This window comes from Myodes glareolus, chromosome 11, assembly GCF_982192425.1.
Source record: "Myodes glareolus chromosome 11, mMyoGla1.1, whole genome shotgun sequence".
Taxonomy (NCBI): domain Eukaryota; kingdom Metazoa; phylum Chordata; class Mammalia; order Rodentia; family Cricetidae; genus Myodes; species Myodes glareolus.
This window is the reverse complement of record NC_142036.1, coordinates 41,589,528-41,616,151: the sequence shown is the minus strand read 5'-3', so window position 1 is coordinate 41,616,151 and position 26,624 is coordinate 41,589,528. Positions and strand designations below refer to the sequence as shown.

Here is a 26,624-nt window from a genome sequence, read left to right as displayed (position 1 = left end):
TCTCTTCGCGCATTTTACTTCCGGTCTGCAGAAAGGACTGAAGTGGCTCAGGGTTGAAAGACTCTGCCCCGGAAGTGCTTCCCGGGCGGGTGCTTGGAGAGTCCAGGGCGCAGGCGCAGGCGCAGGCGCGAGTCATTATGGCGGCCCGCACTGGCTCGATGACCGGCTTGCTGTGTGTCCGTTGGTGGAGTAGCGCGCCGCTTGCGGCCGGACGACTCTCTCTAGCCGCCTGTCGGCGATGGGCCGGCTCCTCGGCAGACACCGTGTACGATGTGGTGGTGTCAGGAGGAGGCCTGGTGGGCGCTGCCATGGCTTGCGCCTTGGGTAGGTGCACCCCGGCGGTGGCTGGCGGGGAACTGGGCTGCGGAGGGCGGACATGCTCACAGCCTGACATGGTGGTTTGCTCGCTTCCTTCCAGGGGAGCCCTCGGACCCACAGGAATGAACACGATGCTTCAATCCTATGGGATCAAAAGTGGGCGGGCCTTATAAGTCAGTCAGACCCGTGAGAACTGCCCAGAATTTATGAGCCTTACTGTATTATTGGATAATAGACCAAACTGGACTCGAACTGAGAGATCCTCCTGCTTCTTTCTCCCGAGAGCTGGTATTAAAGGCGCCCGGCCCTAAAGCTGCTTACGGTATAGTTCACATAGTTGTAAGTCCTCCCACTTAAAGCATGTAGTCCAATCTGTTTTTAATACATTCGCAGAGCTATAAAATCAATACAGCAGCTGGGCGGTAGTGACGGACGCCTTTAATCCCAGCACTTGGGAGGCAGAGTTCGAGGCCAACCTGGTCTACAAGGACAGGCTCCAGAGCTACAGAGAAACCCTGTCTCGAAAAACAAAAAACAAAACAAAACAAAAAAATCAATACAGTAAATTTTAGTACACTTTCCTTACTCTTAGAAACAAAACAAAAAATCTTGGAGCTCATTAGAAGTTACTCCATTTCTTCTTATCCTCTCAGCCCTAAAGAGCTAGTCTCCAGCCTCCTGTCTGTAGGTTTGCTTTCTGCAGTTCTATGTGGGTGGAGATATGCTTAGTGTTTCCAGGGTTGACCCATGTCACATGTATCAGAGCTCTTCGAGGGCTGAGGCAATTCTCAGCCGTGTGTGTGTATCACATTCATTTGGCTCATTTATCAACTAATCAATGTTTGATTAGTTTTCACTGTGGCCTGTAACACGTAGGACTATCAAGAACGTTTTGTGTGCAAGCTTTGGTGGGGACAGTTGAGTCTGCTCAGGGTCATGTGGTAACTCATGCTCTGAAGAACTGGCAAACTGCTGGAGAGATTGCTCCGTTTTACATTGTCGTATGAGTGTTCCAGGTTCTCCCGACCCTGACAGCACTATCTACTGTCTTTGTCCTCTTAGTGGGTAGGAAGTAGTTTGTGTTCATATTTCCCTAGTGCCCAGTGTTGTTGACTAAATTTACCGAGAGTGTGCATTGTGTGCCTCCATTCCTGGTCTCTTTGAAACTTTAGTGTTCCGGTTTTGGTGACTTGCTCCTGTGTTAGATTTTTGTGAGTTTTTCGTTTGGTTTGCTGTCGTTTTCTAGTTCTTTCCCCAGTGTTGCAAGGAGGGAGGCAGCACTGCTTTCCTCCTAATAACATCCACACACAATTCTATATTGGAATTGTTTCCTTTTCTGTCTCTCTCACAGAATGCTACATTTTAAAACTCAGGAGTGACTGTTAAACATCAGGATGGTAAAAAGCATGGTGGTAAACTCCTGTGCTGTGATCCCAGCACTTGGAAGATAGAGGCAGGAGGATCAGAAGTTCAAAGTCATCCTTGGGCTACATAGTGAGTTTGATTCAGGTCAGCATCAGGTGTATAAAACCCTCTGTCCAAAAAAAAAAAAACAAAACAAAAAAACAAACAAAAATATATAAGATATTTTTCATTAGGCTTTTGTTTGTTTATTCTTTTGAAATAAGGCCCTATTCTATAGCCCTGGCTGGCACACCTCCCCCCATCTACCTCCTTAAAGCTGAGGTTCTAAACACACTCCTGATTCATGTAGGCTTTTATTAATTTTCCCTTTAAGTCCACTCTGTCTTTCTTTATTCGTCTTCAGACATGCAACTAACTTACGTTTCATGCGTTCCCTCTCACATCTGAGTTTGGGAACAGTTCCCTGCATAATTCCCTAGTACACTTAAATCCATTCTTTTTTGGTTTTTCAAGACAGGGTTTCTCTGTAGCTTTGGAGCCTGTCCTGGAGCTAGCTCTTGTAGACCAGGCTGGTCTCGAATCCACAGAGATCTGCCTGCCTCTGCCTCCCGAGTGCTGGGATTAAAGGTGTGCGCCACCACAGTCCGGCTTTAAATCCATTCTTGTACTGTCCCATTCTTTTTGTTTTTGTTTTGAGCCTCCTACTCCTGGGCTCTAAAATTCTCCTGCCTGAGCCCCTGCGTGGCCAGGAATACAGGCATCTACCACTACACCAGGCCTTCTGACATTATTTGTAAGTGTTTTTTCATAAAAAAAAAAGTCACATTAGTTAGGAAATAAAATACATCACCTGGCTGTGTTTGATAATGTGTTTAGAACTATAATTCTTTTTTTTTTTTAAATTTGTATGTTTGCTTTTTGGAGACAGGGTTCTCTGTGTAGCCCTGGCTGTCCTGGATCTCCCTCTGTAGATCAGGCTGGCTTTGAACTCAGATCTGCCTGCTTCTGCCTCCTGAGTACTGGAATCAAAAGGCATGCATCACCCCCACCCAGCCACATTATTTCTTTTTTTTTAATATTTATTTATTATGTATACAATATTCTGTCTGCGAGTATGCCTGCAGGTCAGAAGAGGGCACCAGACCTCATTACAGATGGTTGTGAGCCACCATGTGGTTGCCGGGAATTGAATTGACCTTTGGAAGAGCAGGGCCATCTCTTAACCGCTGAGCCATCTCTCCAGCCCCACATTATTTCTTTATAATTTTATTTGTCAGTAGCAAATTTCTTTATAATTTTATTTGTCAGTAGCAAATTACCTTCTAGTTCTTAGCTTTGTCAAAGACTAGGGTGAATGGGCTGCGGGCCTTCTCCTAGTGACAGTATTTCTTTGTTCCATTTTTCACTACAGATGTCTTAGGATCAGGTTTGTGGTATATTTTTTAAATAAATAATTTTTTAAAAGATTGATCTGTTATGTATTCAGTATATCCCTGAATGCCAGAAGAAGGCACCAGCTCTTATTACAGATGGTTGTGAGCCACTGTATGGTTGCCTGAAACTGACCTCAGAACATCTGGAAGGGCAGCCAGTGCTCTGAACCTCTGAGGCATCTCTCCAGTCCCTAAATAATAAATTCTTTATTCTGTCTTGAGACTGCAGTAGATTTACTTACTTAAAATACTCCATTGTTCTCTGTTTCTATTCTAACTCCCCCCTCGCCTTTCTCCTGTGTGTACGTGCTCAACCACAGCCTAGAGATGAAACCCCAGGCCTCGCTCATGTGAAGCTATGCTATACTATTGAGCTCTCAATTTTAATGAGTTCACTCCAAGGGTAAGAAATAGATGGCTACAATTTTTTTTTTTTATTATTCCTTCCTAGGGAATCCTATTTGTGGGTAATAGATTTTTCCGTTATTTGCGTCTTTGTGTGTGACGTGCAGTGAGCTCTGTCTGGAGACGTGCAGTTGGGGGAAGGGTGGCTGTCTCAGCTGAAGTGGTGCAGTTATGTCATTGCTTAGGAGAGTGGTTTTCCCTCCTAGGAAATTGGAATTATTATTATTTTTGCAGATTGAATGAGGACCTCAGACTTGATAGGTGAACATGCCACCACTGTCTTTGTCCCCAGCCTAGAAACTTCACATCCAAGGTTAAGAGACTAGTTCATCTTTTTTGTTTTTATTGGTGTTTTGTGTTTTGTTTGTTTTTGAGACATGCTCTCATTCTGTAGCCTAGGCTGCCTGGAAAATCATGGTAACCTGAAGCATAAGTCTAATTAATCTTATCAGTAAAAACCAGGAGTGAGATATCGGGGTAAAAAACCTGAATGATCAGAGAAGCAGAGAGAGTGCCACAGTTCCTTCCTACCTCTTCCGTTTCTTCAACCACAAAGGGTCCTGTTTCCATCCACCTTATCACTTTCTGACTCCAAGCAAGCTTTACTTGTCAGAACACAATGAAAATATCACACAATAGCAACCATCCCACCTTAGCCTCTAGGGCTAGGATTACAGGTGTGAGCTACCATAGCTGGTTTTATATTTGTTTCTGATTGAAAACTTAAAGCATGAAAAGTACACTTATTAATGTATACTTGTACACATTAATGTACCTTGTAATGTTTAATACATACATACATAATTTTAAGTTTGCTTAAACATTTCCTTAAGCATTTATTATTTCTTTATGATGAAAACTTTGAAAATGCTGCTAGCTTTAGAAGTGTGCAACACATTGTTATTAGTTGTAGTTGCCCTACTGTGTAATTGAATCCTTGTAATTAAATTCCTAAAATGAATGAAAATGTTAATTCTTTTTCTTTTTTAGGACATGACATTCATTTTCGTGACAAGAAAATCCTTTTGCTAGAGGCGGGTCCAAAGAAAGTACTGGAGAAGCTGTCAGACACTTACAGCAACAGAGTCAGCTCCATCTCCCCTGGCTCTGCAACCCTGCTCAGTAGTGAGTAGATGAGCCCATCTCCTGGTCCTGCCTCCTTTCCTCTCGACTTTTCCACAGGGCACAGAGCAGGCCCCTAGGTCAGTCACCAGAGCAGGGGGAAGGAAGCTCGCAGTGGGGAGTGAGCAGGTAGGCTTGGCAGTGGTCATAACTGAAGATGAGGGCTGCTGACTTGGACAGTGTCGAGTCCTGGTCTGGAGAGGACATCTTGAGACATGTGGCTCCATCATGTCACCTCATTTATGATGTTAGACCATTGCTATTTAGTCCCCTACATTCACTCCATTCCAAGTCAGTCCTCAGGTGGGCTAGGAGTCTGCATTTTAATGGTCTTTTTTTGGGATGTAGATGAATTGTCTATTTGTGCTATATGGTACTCCTTCAGGCCATCGTACCTGAAACCGGTCTATCTAGAATTAAACTCTTCAGTCACTTTGGCTTGATAGCTTGCTTGTGCTTTCTTTCTTTCTTCTTTCTCCTGAAACTTGCTTTGGAGACCAGGCTGGCCTTGAACTCAGAAATCTGCCTGCCCCTGCCTCCTGAGTGCTAGGACTAGAGGCTGACTTCTTTTCTTTTTTCAAAGATAGAATCTGGCCTTGAACTTAATCTTGAATGCTGGTCCTTCTGCTTCCACCTCCCAGCTGCTGGGATGATATGAGGCATAACCACTACATGTATGTAATACTAGGGATAGAACCCAGTTACTCTGCCTGAGAATGGAGTTTCCTCCTTAGTTCCTATAGATCCTTCTTTCCTTTTCTTTTCTTTTCTTTTCTTTTCTTTTCTTTTCTTTTCTTTTCCTTCCTTTTCTTTTCTTTTTTTTTCTTTTCTTTTCTTTTCCTTTCCTTTCTTTCTTTATAGTTTCTCAGGACAGGATTTCTCTGTGTAACTGCCCTGGCTGTCCTGACATTATATTATGTGCATGTTCATGTTATCTGTCTCTTCAGCTAAAATATCAGCTGCACATGGGGATTTTTTTGGTCTACTCTGGATCTAAAATTATAATTGGCCCTTGTTAGATGCTCAGTAAATATTGCTTCAAAGCACAAATGTACTTGGTGCCATGAAGAGATGAAGAAAACAGTCTTTAGAATGTTTATAGCTAATAAAAGCTAGTAGGGAAAAGACTGATACTGCTTACTTTTCCTTTTTTATTCTCACTGCTTTACTGTGCTCTGGCCTTTTGGGGCTTCTTCGTGCTGTGTGATCTGGAGCTGAGAGCAGGACTGACCCTGACAGCTTGAAGAGTTTTCCCTTCTGGTTTTGGAAAACACTGAAAACAACGTCCTGCTTAACAGCTGGAGAGACACAAGGGAGCCCCGGAGCAGGGGTCCGTGTGAGGTCACGTGGGTTTTTTTTTAGGTTTTGGTGCATGGGACCACATCTGCAATATGCGGTGCAAAGCCTTCCGGCGGATGCAGGTACCTCCTTTCCCTTAATTTTGTCGGGATGTCTTGGTCTGTCTTATGTTACCTTGTTAGTGTCTGCTTTCTCTGGACGTTTTATGAATCAATTTGTTTTTGTTTTTGTGGGGTTTTTTTTTTTGTTGTTGTTGTTGTTGTTTTTGAGACAGGGTTTCTCTGTAGCTATGGAGCCAGTCCTGGAACTTTCTCTGTAGACCAGGCTGACCTCGAATTCACAGAGGTCTGCCTGCTTCTGCCTCCTGAGGACTGAGATCAAGGCATGCACCACCACTGCCTGGCATGAATCAAAATTTAAATTCAGGGAAGGCATTCTTGTGAATCGACTTACAGTTTTTTGTTTTTTGGTTTTTTGTTTTGTTTTTTTCTTTGAGACAGTGTTTCTCTGCAGCTTTGGAGCCTGCCCTAGAACTCTCTCTCTGTAGACCAGACTGGCCTCGAACTCAGAGAGATCCGCTGCCTGCCTCTGCCTCCTGAGTACTGGGATTAAAGGCATGCGACATCACTGCCCGGCTAATAATCTACTTTCTTTTTAATTAATTAGCTTGATCTTTTTGTGGTAATGGCTCAGGTAGCCCAGGCTTGCCTTGAACTTGTGTAGCTGAGTCTTGCCTGATCAGTCGTCACCTGTGACAAGTGCCCAAGCGTTGGGCTCACAGGTGTGCCTACCATTCCTGATTCTGAGGCTTCTCACCTTATATTCTGCCAAAGAGGCAGACAGACTGGGATGTGCTACCTCATTCTGGAAAGCCACATCCGGCTTGGGGTTGGAATTGTGTTTCATTTTCTTTAGGGTTGATGCACTTTTCTTTGTGTTTGCAGGTGTGGGACTCCTGCTCAGAGGCCCTGATCATGTTCGACAGGGATAACTTAGATGACATGGGCTACATAGTGGAAAATGACGTCATCATGTGTGCTCTCACAAAGCAGTTGGAGGCTGTGGCAGGTGAGCTGCCATCTCCATTCCTCTCTGGGAAATGATTGCCTCTGTACTTGTCAGAAGAAAAGACCCTCTTGTAGACCCTTATAAAAGGCCCTTTTACAGGTACTGAATAACCCTTGATGGCCAGACATGGTGGCACACCTTTAATGCCAGCACTGGGGAGGCAGAGGTAGGCAGGTCTGGCATTTGAAGCCAGCCAGGATTGAATAGTGAATTCCAGGCCAACCAGGGATACGCAGTGAGGTCTTTTCAAAAAAAAAAAAAAAAAGTTGAAATTCTTTTAGGATTTACCTTTCTTTTTACCAGCTTTATTTGAATAAACTTGAATACCATAAAATTCTCCCATTTTACCTGTGTAACTCGGTGACTTTCAATGTATCTATAGAGTTGTGCATCTATTGCCATAGGATCCTTTAGAAGGTCTCCATCACTCAGAAGGAAACCTCACACCTCATTGTCATTCCTCATCTTACTGAACCTTTGCTTTTCTCTTCCTAGAGCTGTCTGTTCTCAGCAGCTCAGAAGTGAGCCACACTGATTAGGGGTTAGAGTCAGTCACATTGCAGCGAACTCGTAATCCTCTTCTTTTTATCGCTAATGATGTTTTATTGTGTGGATATATCAAATTGTATTTACTTATTCATCAGTTAATAGAATTTGTGTTGTTTCCACTTTGGGCAGTTGGTGAATAGTGTCGTGACTGGTTTGTGTGATGGCTGGTTTGTTGTTTTATGTGTTCTCCAGGATGCAGGATTGAATGCAGGGTCTTAAAAGCTAGGCAGTCTCTCTATTCTCAGATATTTTCCCAGCTCTCTGCTTTGGACAGGGTCTCAGCAGGTTGCTCAGGCTGGCCTTAAACTCACTCTGTAGTCTAGGCAGGCTCTAAGTTGTAACTGCTTGTCTCAGCCTCACAAGTAGCTTGCATAAACAGGCCCAGCAACATGTGTTTTTCCCACTTGGAAGTGGAGTTGCATAGTCACATCATAATTCTGTATTTAACATTCTCAGGCATCACCAGACAGTTTCTAGAGGATGCGTCGTTTCACCTTCCCCGGGTTTAAGTGGCTCACTTTGTCCACATCCTTCTCAGTGCTTGCTGGCTTTTAACTTACAGCCCATTGAATCTGTTTACTTAGTGAGTAATAATGTTAATAACATCCTGTGATTATTTGTATGTTTGCTTTAGAGAAATGTCTATTGAAAATCTTTTGCACATTTAAAAATGGGTCTTTTTTTTTTGTTTTTTAGTTAGAAGAGTTCTATGCATGTCCTGAATATAAACTACTTAGGAGATATATGAATTCCTCTATGTATAATATTGTGGGAGTCAAGTGAGAGAAAAACTGGAAGCAATTTATATGAGTTTTGCTTTTTTTTCTTTGAGTCTTTTAAGACAGGATCTCATGTAGCTCAGACTGATTTTAAACTCACTATGTAATTCCAGCTAGCCTTTAACTCCTGGTCTTCCTGCCTCTACTTCCCAAATATGAGAATTAGAAGCATGTGCCACCATGCCCAGCTTGTTATTTTTTTTTAATATGGGATATTGTACATATCCATCTAGCTTTTAAAAATAATTTAGGGTTGGGCAGCGGTGGTGGTGTACACCTTTTTTTTTTTAATTTTATTTTTTCTTTTTTTTTTATTAAATTATAAAAGTTTCCATTTCAGCCCCTCCTCCCAACACCCTCCCACTCCCCCCACTCCCGGTGGTGTACACCTTTAATTCCAGCATTTAAGAAGCAGAGGCAGGTGTATGTCTGTGAGTTCGAGGCCAGCCTGGTCTATAGAGTGAGTTCCAGGAAAGCCAGGGCTACACAAAGAAACCCTGTCTTGAAAAACAACAAAACAAAATTTTGGACTGGTGGTATATTCAATGGTAGATCAGTTGTCTAGTGTGTAAGGCCTTAGGCTCCATCACCAGAATCACTCTGTGTGTATGTGTGTGTGTGTCTGTCTGTCTGTCTGTCTGTGTGCCTGTGTCTATCTTGGGACTGAACCTAGGATTTACATCATGCTAGGCATGTGCTTTTCCACTGACCTACCTACATCATTGTCATCTGTTGCCATTGTCCCCTGATTGTGCACCAGAGTTTATTTCTTCATCTAGCTATAACTTAGCACCCAAGAAGAAAATCTTTTGAGGTATAACACATATTTCAGCCTGTGGTGTGTGTGTTGTGTCGTCATGCCCACCCCCACCACCTTGTTTAGACACTGTAAAATTAGGAGAGCCTTATGCTAGAATTCTCTCTCTCTCTCTCTCTCTCTCTCTCTCTCTCTCTTTCTCTCTCTCTCCTTTCTCTTTTTCATTTGTGTTGGGGATGGGGATGTTGAGTCAGGATTTCACTATGTAGCTCTGGCTAGCCTACAACTCCCTCTATAGACCAGGTTAGCCTCAAACTCAAAAAGATGTGCCTGCATCTGCTAGAATTAAAGGCATGCTCCACTATGCCCAGCTAGTACTTGCTCTTTTTGTCTTTCTGACATTGAGTGGTTCTCTGTTTTCTGCTCTTTACCAGCAGTTCCAGAGCCAGAGTGTTAATGATTTGATTTACTTTTAGATCTTGCTTTTCTTGGTTGCCAGTAAATGACAGGACAGGGCTATCCAGGGACCTTGCTTTTAGGCACTTACAGTTTATGCTCAATCCTTTACCCACCTTTCTGATTTTTTGCTTCTTTCTCTTTTGCCTTCTCCAGACCGTGTGAGGGTTCTCTACAGGAGCAAAGCTGTTGACTATGCCTGGCCTGCCCCATTTTCCATGACAGACTCCAGCCCTTGGGTCCAAATTACCCTAGGTGATGGCAGCACCCTCCAGACCAAACTGTTGGTAGTTGAAGATTCTTGCTTTGTCAGGGGGTCTTGCATGTCCATACCTTACATTCTAGAGTCTGTATTGTCAGATGGAAACCGTGGGGTTACTTTAAGTTATTGTTACCTTGGTTTTTTTTTTGGTCTTTTTTGTTATTTTGTCTTTTTTTTTTTTTTTTTCTGAAGCTGAGGACCAAACTCAGGGCCTTGCACTTGCTAGGCAAGCGCTCTACCACTGAGCTAAATCCCCAACCCCAAGTTATTGTTTATAGAACAACTACCCCCTATTCAAGGCAGTCTGAGATAGATGATTGCTATATGTGAACCAACCTCATGGGCCACCTTAGGATAGGATAACCAGGCCTGCCAGGAGTGTTGGAAACTTGGACCATGTTCTTTTTTCTGTCCCTGAAGTCCCGGTGCCATTCATCTCCTTGAGGCTCTCAATTTCTTGTTTCTCTTTGTGCTCACCAACTTTTTCTTTTTTAAACTGCAGTGCCTACTCTATGCCTGTTTTTTCTAGTTCACATATCAAAAGACTCTGGTTGATTATGGCCATTGCTGGCACCTTTTGGTTTAGATAGCCACATTTGGTCCCTGGGTGAGGTCCCATTTTGTAGGGCTGTCCTTGTAGGTCTGTGAGTGAGACAAGCCTAATGGTTTCCCATTCCACCTGGACTAGACAGGAGGGCAAAGACACTGGAGCAGTTTGATTTTGAAGTGGTTGTAAGACTTAGTAGGCCCTCGTGTCCACGCAGATTGGTGCTGATGGGCACAACTCAGGAGTAAGACGAGCTGCTGGGATCCAGAATGTTAGCTGGACCTATGACCAGTCTGCTGTGGTGGCCACTCTGCATTTATCAGAGGTAAGCTCTGGAGCTGCCATCTGGGGACCTTGTCCTTAGCACTCAGTACCCCTTCTAAGAACTTTCTTTTCATTCTAGGCCACAGAAAACAATGTAGCCTGGCAAAGATTTCTCCCCTCTGGGCCTATTGCTCTACTCCCGGTAAGAGATCCTCCGGCCAGTTAGCTCAAAGGTAGCCAGCCTCAGTCTTTGGAACTTCACTTTCCTTCAGCCTGGTTTAAAAGGGACTGTGTCCCATGCGTGCATGGCTTCCTTTTCTTGGTTTCCTTTATGATTGAAAACACCCAAGTTCAGAAGAGGCAGGTTGTTGTTGTTGTTTTGAGGACTATACCCCAGGCTGGCTTGACACTCATCCTGCTGTATGCTGTGCTACAGGCATGCGCCACCACACCAAGCTGATGCTCTTCTTTTGATACAGCTCTCAGATACCTTGAGTTCCTTGGTTTGGTCCACATCCCATGATCATGCAGCAGAGCTGGTCAGCATGGGTGAGGAAGAGTTTGTGGATGCCATCAACTCTGCCTTTGTGCGTATCCCCTGTCCAGCTACTGGGGGACGGGGAAAAGGAGTAATCGTGCAGGTTCCCCTTAGCCAGTGCAGTCCTTGGTTTAGATTCTGTGAGGGCATACAGGAAATGCAAAACAATGGAAGCTGTGGCTGCTGTGCTGGTAAAGGCCTGCCAAGGTTAGTGGGTCATGTACTGTATATTCCTGTGCAGCACAGCACCTCTGGGGTAGAGCCTTCTATGTAACAGGCTCCAGGATGCACAGTCAAGTGAGAGAGAATGACAAGTGCAGTAACAGATGTATGCATGCGGAGCATAGCATGGGGACAGAGAGGAGGGTTTAAAGGTGTCCCAGGAGACAGAGGTGGGAGGGCAGTCTATGCTTTACCTAAGCTTAGAGACATAAGGTGAGCTATTTGTGACTATTGCTGGGGACTAGTGAAAGGTAAAGTTCAGTTCTAGTCAGGGGCAACCCAGAAATAAAACCCGTGGGGAATACTGGGAAATGGAGTTTTGTATGTGCTTTAAAGGGCTTGTCACTCAGGAACAAGATCCGTTTAGGCATGTTAAACAGCATTACCTTTAGCGTTGGTTATAAAGAGGGATTGAGTCCTTAGCTATTTACTAGTCACTAACCAGATTTCACCATTTGGGGGCTGATGGCATGCAGTGGAGTGATGCGAACCACACAGACTTCGTCGACTCGGCCAGCACCATGTTGCGCTATGTCGTCACCCTTCTGAAGCCCACTAGGGTCTCAGCTCGTCAGTTGCCCCCAAGTATAGCCAAGGTGGATGCTAAAAGCAGAGCCCTCTTTCCTCTGGGACTGGGACATGCTGCTGAGTACGTCCGGCCTCGGGTGGCACTCATTGGGTAAGGCCATAATGGAGCAGGCCACTCCTTTCTCTGTTGCTGGAGGCCATATCTGAATGCTGCTTTATTCTTAGTGATGCAGCCCACAGAGTCCATCCACTTGCAGGACAAGGTGTCAACATGGGCTTCGGGGATATTTCCAGCTTGGTTCATCATCTCAGTACAGCGGCCTTCAACGGGAAGGACTTAGGTGAGGATTCAGGTACCCTGACATCATGTAAAGGTCAGGGTTGCCAAATTGCCCTAGGCAGCAGATGTGGTAGTGTCTACTTGGAGGAGGAGGAGGAAGAGGTCTTTACTACTGGACTAGGGGTTTGACCTTTCCTCCTGCTTTCTAACTCCAGGTTCCATGAGCCACCTCGCAGGCTATGAGACAGATAGGCAGCGTCACAATACTGCCCTTCTGGCTGCTACTGACCTATTGAAAAGGCTCTATTCCACCAATGCCACTCCACTGGTGCTGCTCAGGACATGGGGCTTGCAGGCAACTAACGCAGTGTCTCCTCTCAAAGTAAGTGGCCCCTACCACTCTCCAAGATTTTTCTCTACTGAGAAAGGACTGCAGGCATTCTAAATTTCTTTGAATTAATTTTCTTGCCTATAACATTTTTTATTGTAGTTATTTTTGAGATAGAGACTTTGTATGTAGTCCTGGCTAGCCTGAAACTGGCTAGGTATACCAGACTATATATCTATCATAGTGACCCATCTGCTTCTGCCTGCTGTGTACTGGGATTAAAGGCATGTGCTGCCATGCCCAGCCACCATGCCCAGTCTACCTTCCCAGCTGGTTCTGAATAAGAGTACCTGCTGAATTTGTGGTGCCCACATCTAAGCAATAATTTGAAATATGTAGGAAGGTTTTAAGAATACAGGGCTAAGGGCTGGAGAGAGGAACCAGCAGCGAAAAACACTTGCTATTCTTCCAGAGGGACCTTGGTTCAATCCCCAGCACTCACATGGTGGCTCATAACCATCTGTAACTCCAGTCCTCGGGGAGTCCTGCCAGCCCTGTTCTTAGAGCTGAAAGAAAGCCAGGGACTCCTAGGAGTGTCTGTATGGAACCTCTGCCATGTTTCTCCCTTCGTCACCTTGGTTATTTCATGATGAAGTCACCAGTCCTCACCTGCAGTGACCAAATATCATTTACCCCTTTCCTCTTTCTCCAGGAACAGATAATGGCCTTTGCCAGCAAGTGAGCACTCCTCTCCTGGGGATCATGTTGATGACAGAGACCATCTAGCCCTGTGACCATCAGAATGCGTTTCCAAGATGGTTTCATAAATTTACACTAGAACTGTGTCTGTTTTCCTCTTCTGCTTAATGGGCCTGTGTAGCCAAAAAATGAGTGACATTTAAGGAAAAAACCCAAAGGAAAACTGTTTGATTGAAAGGAGCTTTTTATTACTAAACAGACAAGTTACTGAGCTGGTATCTCCTCATTTCACTTGGTAAGAATACTTTCTAAACAGAATACCTTAATACAGGTCATAAATTTATACAATTATCTTGACAAAGAATCAGAAATACTTGGTACATTTTTGTTAGATTGTTTTAAAATTAACACTGGCATGCAAATTAAATACACATTGCTTTGACAAAGTACACCAGTCTTTAAGGGGGAAGTGAAGAAACAGCCAGGTCTTATTAATGCTTTAGGCTTTCTTATACATTTCAGTTTTGTTTACACTCCTCTCTGTGATGTCATTTTCTGTTGATTCTGTTATTAAAAACAATAAATAACCTTACTGCACACACAGCTGCAGAGGCCTCAGGGACAACCTGTCCATGCATGTGTGGTGGAGTGGTTTCTGACTTGGGGTTTTGATGTACTGACTGCACAGCACCAGAGAGGCCTCCAGAAGAGAACTTACCTGTGTTAGATAAGAACCCTGGACAGAATATCTTGCCCAGAAGTCTGTTTTGAAAAGATGAAGTAAGAATGTCTCCTTTCAACTACACTAAACTGTTGGTATAACTTTTGGAGAGATAAGATAGCTATTGCAACGGGACAGCTTTTTAAACAATGTAGAAAACTTAGTACAAAGTAATATGTCAGTAAATCCAGAAAATGTCCCCAGAATAAAAGATGGTAGCTGTTGGGAAAAACTGATGGCCAGAGACTATCAGGACAAGGTCACCTTTTCCAAAAAGTTAGCCCTGATAAGAATACTGACTCTCTAATATACAGAAAAATTAAAAAGTTAAAGAGATGAGAACTTTAAGGCACACATTGTAAGGACATCTGTGACTCAGATGTTCTTCATATAATAGTGATAATACACACAGCATCTACCACGCACCAGACCACATCCTAGGTATTTAAATTATATTTACATTTTCACAGAGATGGAACTTGCCAGCAACATCAAATCAGAATACATAGGACCCCCTTAGTAAAAAAGACCCATGCTGCCAGGCAGTGGTGGCACATGCCTTTAATTCCAGTACTTAGAGAGGCAGAGGCAGGCTGATCTCTGTGAGTTCAAGGCCAGCCTGGTCTTCAGGGGAGTTCCAGGACAGCCAGGGTAACAGAGAAACTCTTGTTTCAAACAAACAAAATAATGCCCATGTCTTTTTTTTTTCCCCCTAAGAAAATTTAAGACTCCAAATTGTATTTAAAAGGATAGGTAAATCTACAGGCTCTCTGGTCAAGATGGATGTATGCAGATAAATTTCTGAGGTGAGAGTCCATCTATTTAAGAGTTCTGGCAGTTTCCAAGGTAACCGAAGGTGTCTATGGGACAGTACACAGCTAGGGTGCCTGTTCTGAGGCTTCAGGAGCCACCTGTGGTACAACGAGGAGGAACTCACTTGTCAGCTGGAGCTGTTCACTTCGTTTATTTAGTGCTGGGCTTGAATCTAGGACCTGATATGCTAAATATGCTTTGCCACTGAAATCTTTTTAAATCTATGTATGCAGTGTTCTGCCTGCATGTATGCCTGCATTCCAGAAGAGGGCACCAGATCTCATTACAGATGGTTGTGAGCCACCATGTGGTTGCTGGGAATTGAACTCAGGACCTCTGGAAGAGCAGTCAGTGCTCTTAACCTCTGAGCCATTCTCCAGCCCCTCTGAAATCTTCTAACCCCTCTCCCTTTTAAAACTTCTTGACGGTCTTATTGAGTTGCCCAGTGGCCTCAAACTGGCTACATAGAAAGCCTATGACTTGTAATCCTCCTGCCTCAGCTCCAAGGTAGCTAGGATTACAGGCCTGTGCTATAAAGCCTGCTGTAGAGTTTGCTCTCGGGGAAGCAGATTGGCTTCTCTCAACTGTACCAGCACTTAGTGGACTGTGACTGGTCTAATACTTTTAAGTCTAGAAAATATGCCGTGTTTTTTAAAAGTCATAAAAATGTAGTTATCTTCAAAGAGTCTGAAAGGTTTTGGACTAGGAGAAAGCAGAAGATGACCGAAGGGAAGGAGGTAGCTCTCAGCTAGTGAAGCTGTAAACAGTGACATCCTAAGTGGAAAGGCAAACACTTAACAGAAGAGAGACACTGAGTATGCATTCCATAGGAAACTGGATTTTACCTTCAGGCTATTGCCAGTGTAGAAAATCTATTTCATTATGTATGAGCATTATGGGGTTTGTTATTTGTTCTTTCTTTTGAGACAGGGTTTCTCTGTGTAGTCCTGGCTGTCCCAGAACTTGCTCTGGAGACCAGGCTGGCCTTGAACTCAGAGATTTGCTTGCCTCTGCCTCCCAAGTGTTGAGATTAAAGGCATGAGCCACCACTGCCTGGGGAGCATTATTTTTGAAGAAGGCAATAAGTGAAAGTGAACTTAGTAATGGAAGTTTGAGCCAGGCTCAGCATGCCTTCCTATAGTCTCGCTACTCAGGAGTCCAAGGTGAAAGAATCACTTGTGTCCAAGAAGTTCATGGCTGACTTAAGCAACACTGAAACCTAGTCTCAAGACACATACTCTCAAGACACATACTCTTAGTATCAAAGTCTGAAGAAATTCCACATTTAATCAAAACAAACCCCTAAAATTGGGAGTAATATACAAATTTGCCTACTATTTATACACAGCAGATGGTAATACTTATTGACTCAATGTAATGGCTTCAGAAAGAAGGTTCCCTGGGGACTGCCATGGAGACAGGCATAGTCATATCCTTTATGAAGAGTGGAAGGAAGTTAGGGGAGCTGAAAACTCTAAAAGAGAAGAGGAAGGGGAAATGCTATGACAGCTGCTGAGCAATATCAATGTTTCAAACCCAGAACCGAGTAGGAGGCAAGCCAATGACAGTCACACAAGAAATGACAGCACTTTTTTTTTCTCCCTTTAAGACAGGGTTTCTCTGTGTAGCCCTGGCTGTCTTGGAATTTGCTCTATAGACCAGACTGGCCTCGAACTCAGAGATTCACCTGCTTTTGCCTCCCCAAGTGCTAGAATTAAAGGTGTGCGCCGCCATTGCCTGGCAAAAAAAATTAAGATAATGACTTTATAATGTAGTAGAGCACCCATGCCTAGCATGCATGATGGTCTGTGTTCAACCTCAAAACAGAGTGGACTGAGAAAACCACACGGTTCTCTAGAAATGTTAGTCCTTGTTCTGACAGGGGCCGAAAGAATCAATCAAATCAAATGTTGGGTATCGGTGGTAAGGGGATATAAAATCCTGAAGGAGACAATAAATTCAGAAAGTTCTGGCTAAAATCAGCAAGAATCCAGGCAAGAAAGCACTACTATAAAGTGGTAGCACATTGTGCCTAACATGCAAGAAGTCCTGGGTTCAATCTCCAGCACTTTCCACACCTCAACCCCCAAAAGGACAAACTGAAAGCGTTGGTCATCGTTAGACTCAAACAGCACACACACTAACTTCTAACCACAGACCAAAACTAGGGTGCAGCTGTATGTCAAAGAAACAGAAAGATGCTAAGTTTAGGGCCATGAGAAGAAGGTGGTAACCGAGCAGCAGTCACGGTCTGCAACAGCCATCCCTCTCAACGGACGGATCAGCCCTCCTTCCTACAGCTCTAGTCGGCACAGTAAGAGGTGCACGCTCATCTTGTGAGATTTAACATGACATGAGCATGATGGTTCACCTGTAACCCAAGACCCAGGAGGCAGAGGCAGGAGAATTAACAATTCAAGGCAATTTGGGTTACACAGGCTAGCCAGAGCAAGGTAACATGACCTCAGTCTAAAAATAAAACACCCAGGGCCACTCTAAGCTCTAAATTGTGCCATAGGGTCACACAAATTCTAATATAGTGTCTTTTCCCCTTCTCTTTGAATTACAAATGGAAATGCAAAGCCACATAGTTCTCACCTTGGGTTTTAGGGTAGGGAATGTATAAGGGTAGGAAGAAGAAAAAATATCAGTATTAATAGGTTATGGGACTTCAGTAAGTCAGCTTAATTTAGCTTATAAGCAAAAAACTGAAACATTCAAAGGAATGAGGCACTCCAAGGGTTGAAATGAGATTTTTCTTTGGTTCCCAGGGACTTGTCTCTGAACTCTCAATCTAACATGGAGTTCCAAGTCTATTCTTGTTTCTTCACAGGACTGACATACAAAGAATCTCAAAAGATTTACACTCTGGTGCCAGCTTTGCACCTGCCAAGTGGTTAGGGAGCTGTTCACAGTAGATGTGCAAAATTAATTAAGCCCAAATCACGAGGCTCAAGGGCAAGACTCATCTATAAAACCCCTTCCCTCCCAATAAAGCCAGTTAATGGGTTTCAGTCCAGGCTTTCCCCAGAATTGTTCAGAAAATGCCTGAGTCCTCTCCTTCTTGTAAAACCAAGTTTTTGAGAAATGCAGGCTTCAGAGGACACGGCAGCCTCAGCTGGAGATGCCCAGGGACTGCAGCAGGTGAAAGGTGGCCCCCAGGGCCCAGCCCGTCTCTATGTTGTTCACTTTCTTTGTGAGCTGTTAAAGAAGAAGAAAAAGTCTTCACGTTTTCATCCAGTTTTCAACATTAGCAAGGATGGCCTCTGCACAGCTAATACCTATAAAGAGCACTCCTGTGGCCCGGCCCCAATCGCCCTACACCCAGCATGCTCATGCCTGAGAACCTCAGGCTCAGGAAGCCGTACTATCCAGAAATTTTTACAGAGGTTGTGTCAGAAAAGGCTCTGGATGCTCCTTAACCTAACAAGGCAGTCAGAATGTAATGTTCACGGATGTGGTAGGAAGGGAACTGGCAAGAGCTGGGAATGTATTTAGAACAGAAAAGCACATTCTCAGCTCTTGGAGTCTATGTAAGCAGCTGTGCCTTAAGCGTTAATAAAAACCAGCTGAGGCATTCGACGCCAGACTGTCCTGATAGCTCAATGCCTTTATTGCTTGGGACAAAACTTTAGATCTGGTCCCTCCATTACAGAAAGGGGCAATTTTCTGTACAAAAGTTTATCAAATTGTTTTCATAAAACTCCTTCCTCTCCTTCCTCATTGATTTCAGCATGTGCAGACTTGCTTCATCAGTAATAAACTATTTGTTGTACAATAATCCTTTTAAAAAGATTTTTCAGGGGCTGGAGAAATGTCTCAGTGTTTAAGGAGAGTACTGACTGCTCTTCCAGAGGACCTGAGTTCAATTCCCAGCACATGATGGTGCACAACCGTCTATAATGAAATATGCTGCCCTCTTCTGGCATGCAGACAGAATACTATATATATAATAAATAAAATCTTTAAAAAAAACATAAACTTTAAAAAAAATTGTAGCTGGGCTGTGGTGGCACACACCTTTAATCCCAGCACTTGGGAAGGAGAGGGAGGTAAATTTTTGTGTGTTCAAGGCCAGCCTGGTCTACAAAGCTAGTTCTAGATCAGCCAGGGCTACACATAGAAACCCTCTGCCAAAAAAGAAAGAAAGAAAGAAAGAAGATAGAAAGAAAGAAAGAAAAAGAAAACTGTAGCCAGGTGTTGGCGGCACACACCTTTAATCCCAGCACTCAGGAGGCAGAGGCAGGCGGAGGCAGAGTTTGAGGCCAGCCTGGTCTACAGAGCAAGTTCCAGAACTGGCTCCAAAGCTGCACAGAGAAACCCTGTCTTGAAAATCAAAAATAAAACAAACAAACAAAAGTTGTATATTTTATGTGTATCAGTGTTTCAGCTACAAGTATGTATGTGTACCATGTGTGTACCTAGTACCCACAGAGATCAGAAGGCAGCGTCAGATCCCCTGGAATTGTAGACACAGGTGGTTGTGAGCCACCATGTGGGTCCTGGGAACCAACCCTGGGTCCTCTGCAAGAGCAGCAAGTGCTCTTAACCACTAAGCCATCTCTCCATCCCCTCTAAAATTTACTTTATGAATTTCATATCATTCATTTTCTTACTTTACCACTATTGATTGCAAATTATATTTACAAAGATGGTTAAAAAGATATCCTTGTCCTCAAGCTGCATACAGCTATTAGAAGAGATTCAACTCAGTATCCAGCAGACTTAGGATATACAGGATACACTACAGATGCTTGAGACATTGAAGTCAGCCACGTGTGTTAACATCATTGTGCAAGATGAGGTAAGGGGTAAGACAATGTTACTGGGCAGGCTCATCTGCCTCGCAGCTTCCGAATACAAGTCTGTGTGATGACCCCAGCTACTTTCTATCTGTGCTCTCTTGGTCAAACTTCAGCTCAAGTTCTAACAACCATATGATCAGTGGCAGGTGAGGGCACACAAAGTCAAGATGAGGAACTGGGATTCAGGAAGCACAGCCCTTCCAACTGGCTTGTACTGTATTCTGGATATTTATTTCCCCATCTCTTTCTCAATGCTTCTCACTGAGTTCATAAACAGTGTATCTTGAATATATTCAAGTCTTTCCATCTTGTGTCCACAGGACACCATGCCTAGTACTGTACTCAGAGACTATAACTGCATCCAAGTGTTTCATGTGTTTGTGATATCTAGCAGGGTGTGGCTTCAGCCCAAACAAGAACACCTGCCGCTCTGACCACTAAACAAGTTCTTTCCCAAAGCAACAAGACAGACAACTGTAAGATCCAGTGCTCTTTCTTACCTTTAAGAGGGTATCATCTGCAAAGCCAAAGCCGTCTTTTAATAAAGCTGTGATGTAACTGAGATCCATGCATAGGAAAGGACTGCCTGAGGTGAAGCTCTCCAAGTTATCACACACTGAGAGTGAGAGAGAAAACAGCATTCAAGTTTGCAACAAAGAGCTGTAGGGTCTTCTCGAGCTGTAGGAAGTGGCTGAGTAAGCAAAAATGTCTGCATATAGTTGGTACCTGGGCTTCCTGTAGACTAGCCTGTCTACTGTGTACTGTATACATCTGTGTCCTGGTTACTTCTACAAGACTACAGCTTCTTTAGAACCTGCACATTTCTGGTATGAATCATCTATTCTCTGGGTGTGGTGACAGTACACACCTTTAATCCCAGCACTCAGGAGGCAGAGGCAGGCAGATCTCTGAGTTCGAGCCAAGCCGGGTCTACAGAATGAGTTCCAGGACAGCCACAGTTGTTACACAAAGAAACCCTGTCTTGTAAAAAAAAAAATCTATTCATATTTATGTACATCTTAGCTTATTAGTTATGGGTGTGGGGGTGAGCGGGGTCAAGGCTCTGCTGGAAATCACGCCCAGGGCCTTGCACATATGAGGCAAGTTCTCAACACCTGAACTATACTTTCAGCAAGCTGTTTTTCAAATTTCTATGACATACTGTGGTCACTTAATACCAAGTCCTCAACTGAGGCCCAGTGGACAGGAAACTATAATGTAACTCTCTCCTGTGGCCACTGGAAAAGATGATTAATATTTTAGATTTGTGCCCTCAAGGATATCCCATGTGTTCTCTTGCTCAGTTTTTTATTACTGCTGATAAACCTATTTCAACTTAAGAGAGACAGTGTATGCGCCAGACTGTGTGTATAGCTAGCTCAGGTGTTAGAATGAAAAAAATAGAGTGAGCACAAGCCAGGCTGAGTGTATAGCTAGCTTGGGTGTTAGAATGATGGCCTAGCCCTCATGAGCCTGGGTTCCATCCCTGCTATCACATAAGTCAGTGACAGCGACTCATGCCTATAATCCTAGCACTTGAGAGGTGGATCAAAATTCAGGGTGCAGTGGTGGTGCACGCCTTTAATCCCAGTACTCGGGAGGCAGAGGCAGGTGGATCTCTGAGTTTGAAGACAGCCTGGTCTACAGAGCGAGTTCTAGGACAGGTTCCAAAGCTATAGAGAAAAACCCTGTCTTGAAAAACCAAACCAAACCAAATCAGAATTCAAGGTTATCCTCAGCTACACTACAAATGTGAGGCCATCCTGGGCTATGTAAGACTTTGTCTCAGAAAAACAAACAAAAACACAGAGAATAGTAATACAATAATAATAGCAAAAAAAGTGTAGAAAGTTTTTCTATTTCCCTGAAATGTCTTAGATCCCCATATTCTTTTTGACAGCGCCTAAAGCATCTTCCAGAAGACTGGAAGGCTCAGAAGTCCCAGGAGACCCTGCACTGGCAGCCACACTTCACAGCCCAACCTCAAGAATGTCCTAACACTTACCTTCCCTGGCTTTTCTTTCAAAATCTTCAACTTTTAAAACACCACCCTTTTCATAATCTAAAATGAAGCAGAATTGCTAGTGTCAATATGTCAAGAAAACAAGGACATTTATCCCAGTGATATACAGTAATAAAAACTAGAAATATACACTTCCCAACATAAAAGGCTGATACATAAACATGATATCTGTGCAATACAAATCCATTGTCTATTTTGTTTATTTATGATTAATGCATATTACCAATTTTGTATTATATATTTAACCACAATTTGTTATGATTTGGATAGGAAATGTCTCCTATAGGCTCACTGAGAGGTGACTGAACCATGGGGGATGTCCTTCATCAATTAAGGCATAGATGTATTCATAACTTGGTAACACAATTGGGAGGTAATGGGAACTTTTGGAGGTGGGGCTTAGGTGGGGCACATGGGTTAAGAGGAATGTGTAGCTGAGGGCTCAATTTAGGCCCCGCCCTCTGCTTCTCCCTTCTTTCTGGCGGCCATGAGGTAAGCAACTTTGCTCCTCTAATCCTTCAACCAGTATCTTCTGCCTTACTGTGGCAGAAAAAAGGAAGTTGCTGATCATGGACTGAAACTTCTGAAAGCATGATCCAAAAGAAACCCTTACTCCTCTAATGTCTCTCTCGTTTAGTATTTAGTCACAATTACAAAACAGCTAACATACAATTTTGTAATACAGATATAAAGCAAGCTGGTCCTGGAAGCACAGCTACTCAAGAGGCTGAGGCAGGGAATCACAATTACAAGGCCCACACAGGGTACCTAGTTCGTCTCAAAGTCATCGTGGGCAACTTAGATCTGTCTCAAAATGAAAAGTTAAAAAGGGGGCTTGAGCTATAATTTAATGGTAGAACACTTGCCTAGCATGTGCAGAGGTTCTAGATTCAACCCCATTACTGAAAAAAAAATGCAAAAAGACTCCAGATACAAAGTCAGGCATGGTGGCACATCTGAGTAACCCTATTACTCAGAAGGTTGGGAAAGAAGGATGGCTACTAATTCCAGGCCAGTCTGGGCTACATAGTTCAGTCCCAGCCTAGGATACATAGTAAAACCCTGCCTCAAACAGACTTTATGAACATTAGGTCATTTTCCACTTCCCAAAGACCTCAAGTATATTCACCTTTCCATTCTAGAGGCTAGTATAACACTACTGGAAAAGTTGATAAATCTCTCCAATCAACGCAAGCTTTAATGCCAGCATAGTCCCATTCTCTTCCTTCGTGACCTGACACCAGGCATGCACTCACCAATCAAGTGTGTATCGGCAGCTCGATCATAGTAGTAGGAGAAAGCGTAAAAGGAGCTTCCCCGAATCTCTTCCGCCTGGTGAAGTTTTCCTCGCACTACCCTCAGCACTTCTGCATAGCAGGGCTCAAAGCCCATCTCCCCTGTCAGGGTGAAAGTTTATCACTTGAGAAAAATGATGTGGCAAGAGTCACCTGTGGCAAGTTGATGGCTCAATGAGAGAGGAACAAGAACTCAAGGCGGCTGCGCCTTAGCAGTGAGCAGCAGTAGTGGAAGCAGCACAGCTATGGCTGAGGTTTAGGCTGAAGACCTTCACAGCAAGGAAGAGGAGCGGCTCCGGAAACAGCTGGACAATATGAGGGTGGAGTGACAGGTATTGTACGGTCCATGTTATTCAAGATATGAGTTGTCCACAAAGGCACTGACTAGACCCTCAATTATTAGATTCAGGGAGAAAAGGGCACTCCAGAAAGACGAGAGCAGGAGCAGGGACTGCTGGTTCTCTAAGTCTGAAAACCTGAAGACAAGAAGCAGCAGCAGAAGCAGCTGCACCTGCTGAACAAGCTAACCCAGAATTTCCTCCACAACAAAATAATAGCTGGGGGCTGAAGACATGACTTAATGAAGAACACTGGCTGCTCATTTAAAATTTTATTATTTTATGTGTGTGTGTTTTCCTGCATGTATATCTGTGCACCACATATTATCTGGTGCCTTCAGAGTCCAGAAGAGGCATGAGATCCTCTGGAACTGGCGTTTCAGACAGTTGTGAGTCATCATGCGGGTGCTGGGAATTGAACCCAGGTTTCTGAAAGAACAGCAAGTGTTCTTAACCACTGAGCCATCTCTCCAGCCCCACTCCCTGTACGTATAGAAGACCTGGGTTCAGAACACAGCAACCATGTGAAGGCTCACAACTAACTGTCCCTCCAGTCCCAGGGGACCTGACTTCCTCTTCTGACCTCCATGGGTACTAGGCGCACACACACAGTGCTCATACAAACATGCAGGCAAAAAACAAAATACATACGTACACATAAAAAAATAAATCTTTTATTTACTTATTTATTTATTTTGGTTTTTTGAGGTAGTGTTTCCCTGTGTAACAGTCCTAGCTGTCTGTAACTAGCTCTTTAGACCAGGCTGGCCTCGAGCTCACAGAGATTCATCTGCCTCTGCCTCTGCCTCTGCCTCTGCCTCCCAAATGCTGGGATTAAAGGCATGCGCCACCACTGCCCGGCCAAAAAAATAAACCTTAAAAACGACAAAAACATAAAATTAACTGAAGAAACCAAAAAAAGATGGCTGAGTTTTAGAAGTCTTAAAAAAAATGTGTGACCTTCCTCAACCTCACTGTTCATGTCCATGGCAGCTCCTCCCCTAACCTGCGTCACCAGAGACAGTCACAGCTACTGCGGTACTTACTGCCTGCCATTATGTTTCACAGTCTTTGTGAGCAATTATTCAGAAAGCTTGTTTCTTTCTCTGGCAATTTCCCCTTCACTTTAATGTCTGTGCCTTCTATAGTATCTGAAATGAATGATTCTTATCTCAATTGGGCTTTATTATAACTGAAGTTGTTAAACATACACTGGGTCTGAAAGAGGAACTCACAGTGCTGCACCAGACAGGTTACAACAGGTTTTTAGCTCCACCACGGGGCAGAACAGGATGCAGAGTAGCTGCTGCCCTGCTTGCTGGCCTCTGAACATACCAAGAGTGAGTGCTTTCAATATGGTAAGTCTCTCTGGGCTCTGGAACAGGATCCTATAGGACTCTTCCAGACCATGAACATACCAAAAGCGAGTGCTTCCAATACGGTAAGTCACTCTGGACTCTGGAACAGGTTCCTATAGGACTTTTACAGACCATGAACGATGAAGGGAATTTTAACCAGTGAAGAAACACGACTCACCTTCTTGGTTGCCACCATACTGATATTTCACACCCCCAAAGATCCACTCTGCTTCCAACCATCTTGGTAAACAGGCACTTCGAAATGTATGTCCCTCAGTTCCTGGAAGAACCACAACACAAGAAAGCATGCATGTGAGAGGGAGTGTAGAAGAAGCACACAAGGCTGCAAGGAATGATTAAGGGATCTGGGCCTTATAATCTTATGAAACTGGTTCCTTGGCTGCATCCTGTGGCAGGGATTCTTCACAGGCTCTATGGTAGTGGTGAACTCTCTAAATCAGAGGCAATTTTTCAGGCATATACACATTTGGCAGGATTTATAATTTTTATCACATCCCAAAGAAATAAAAAAATAGTAATAAGTTTCTTTCTTTAATAGAGGAACATTCCTCCACTGGTAGTTGAGAGAGTAAATGAAATAGAATTGAAGATACTTGGTAAACTGAAATGCTACGTGCTCCTCATCCCAGTACTAGCTTACTGTGAGCAAGGCACTGGAGTGCATCAGATGCGAAATCAGTTTAAGGTGAAGATGAGGGCACAGAAAGGTCAACGAATTGTTCCCAGTCATCAAACTGGGACTGCAGCCAGTTCTGCCTGTGCCCAGCTGTGAAGACAGAAAGGGAACTGCTCAGTCATTCCACTTGGCAAACACAACAGACCTTGTTTCCTGACAAAGGCTTGTACAATTTCCTACTAAACACTGTCGAGGCTTCAGCCTTGCAGACACAGGCTCTTACCCTATATGAGTAGCCCTCACTCTCAAGCTGACGGATACATCACAGCACCAGCCGTTTTTGTGTCTATTATGCGACACATGCTTCTCAAGCGGACACAACCCTTTGCTCCACAGAATGAATGCCAAGGAAGGGAAGAGGCGAGCTGCGACTGGCATCACTCCCACCGTCTCCCGCCACAAACTGGTACTCAGACAAACCTTTTGTTTCCAGGGCTCCCAGCGTTGCCAGTCTTGCAGCTTTCAATCCAAATCCCAGGTAACTGAAACAGAGGATTGACTGATTTCAGGCTGTCCTGATGTTTTCAGCCCTCTGCTGCCTTTTTCAGATGTGACGTGGTTCTCTGACTCCCTTTGGAAACATGGAAACTTGGCCCCATCTCTCTGTACCACGTTATTCACGTGACCAATAAAGAAGACTCTGGAGTCTGGATCAAGGATATGCAGTAAATGGCTCAGGTGTGATGCCGAAGACTAGATCATTCCTGGTGGTCCAGCCCGAGAACCAGCCCCAGAAAAAGCTCTCAGAGGTTTAGCTCTTATCAATTCCAGACTGCTTTCTCAACACTGGAGCCCAGGTCTCAGGAGCTGGTATGGAGCTCTGGCAGAGTTCTGGGCCTTCTCCACAGGCTCCCATCTAAAGAAAAACTGACTCTTACATCATAAAATTTTTTTGCCAAAAATGAGGATGCCTCCTACGTTTCTCAGGTTTGGTGTATGACTTAGGTTTCAGTAGACAGGGCTTAGGAGACTGGCAGAGACTTTCAGAGGCTGATAAGATACAGTAACAAATAGGAGTGCTTTGAAAAGTTATGAAAAGTAACACAATGTAAACTATTATTCTTCCCTACCCCCTCCTCACCTATGTGTATAGAGCTTAAAAGTGCTGTTAAACATCTCAAAGGAAGTGAGGTAGTCCCTAGGCGTTTGTTCCAGGGTTTTCTGCAAATCAGAAAAAGCAAAAAGACTTCAGCATCTGCAATTATATTAAGATTTTAGTACCACTATCCACAACCCTCTGCCCCAAAATCAGAGATGGGGAAGACTTTCTTCAGTCATTGACTACGTAGCCTATTCACAGTAGAGCTGACATCTTCAAACAGGGTGTCACTTTTCTGGCACCATGATACTGTCTA

At 43.8% G+C, this 26,624-nt stretch overlaps 2 protein-coding genes across 3 annotated transcripts in view; one reads left to right on the top strand and one right to left on the bottom strand.

Moving 5' to 3' along the window:
* Window positions 1–115: 115 nt before the first annotated feature.
* Coq6 (coenzyme Q6, monooxygenase) lies at window positions 116–13,844 on the top strand. Of its 2 annotated transcripts, none has more exons than XM_048449148.3 (12): window positions 116–324; window positions 4,512–4,646; window positions 6,006–6,064; window positions 6,887–7,010; window positions 9,708–9,838; window positions 10,578–10,685; window positions 10,764–10,826; window positions 11,104–11,211; window positions 11,861–12,033; window positions 12,138–12,253; window positions 12,408–12,574; window positions 13,233–13,844. In XM_048449148.3, the coding sequence occupies exons 1-12, from the start codon at window positions 138–140 to the stop codon at window positions 13,260–13,262; spliced, it is 1,401 nt and encodes a 466-aa protein (XP_048305105.2). In that variant the 5' UTR covers window positions 116–137; the 3' UTR covers window positions 13,263–13,844. The 2 variants fall into 2 exon arrangements, with proteins under 2 accessions (XP_048305105.2, XP_048305104.2); XM_048449147.3 differs by having other exon boundaries at window positions 118–324; window positions 11,861–12,063.
* Window positions 13,446–26,624, bottom strand: part of Entpd5 (ectonucleoside triphosphate diphosphohydrolase 5) — a 26,688-nt gene continuing 13,509 nt past the window's right edge. The window contains exons 9-15 of the mRNA XM_048449149.3: window positions 26,351–26,430; window positions 25,690–25,751; window positions 24,751–24,852; window positions 22,838–22,978; window positions 21,564–21,620; window positions 20,059–20,174; window positions 13,446–17,954 (exon numbers count right to left, since the gene is read on the bottom strand). Of these exons, the coding sequence (XP_048305106.1) occupies window positions 17,868–17,954; window positions 20,059–20,174; window positions 21,564–21,620; window positions 22,838–22,978; window positions 24,751–24,852; window positions 25,690–25,751; window positions 26,351–26,430 (645 nt within the window). The 3' untranslated portion in view covers window positions 13,446–17,867. The remainder of the gene's footprint in view (window positions 17,955–20,058; window positions 20,175–21,563; window positions 21,621–22,837; window positions 22,979–24,750; window positions 24,853–25,689; window positions 25,752–26,350; window positions 26,431–26,624) is intronic.

Coding starts and splice junctions, on each gene's coding strand:
- Coq6 (XM_048449147.3), top strand. CDS start 138: ATGGCGGCCCGCACTGGCTCGATGACCGGCTTGCTGTGTGTCCGTTGG. Junction 10,686..10,763: donor CCACTCTGCATTTATCAGAG/GTAAGCTCTGGA, acceptor TTTTCATTCTAG/GCCACAGAAAACAATGTAGC. Junction 12,575..13,232: donor ACGCAGTGTCTCCTCTCAAA/GTAAGTGGCCCC, acceptor CTCTTTCTCCAG/GAACAGATAATGGCCTTTGC.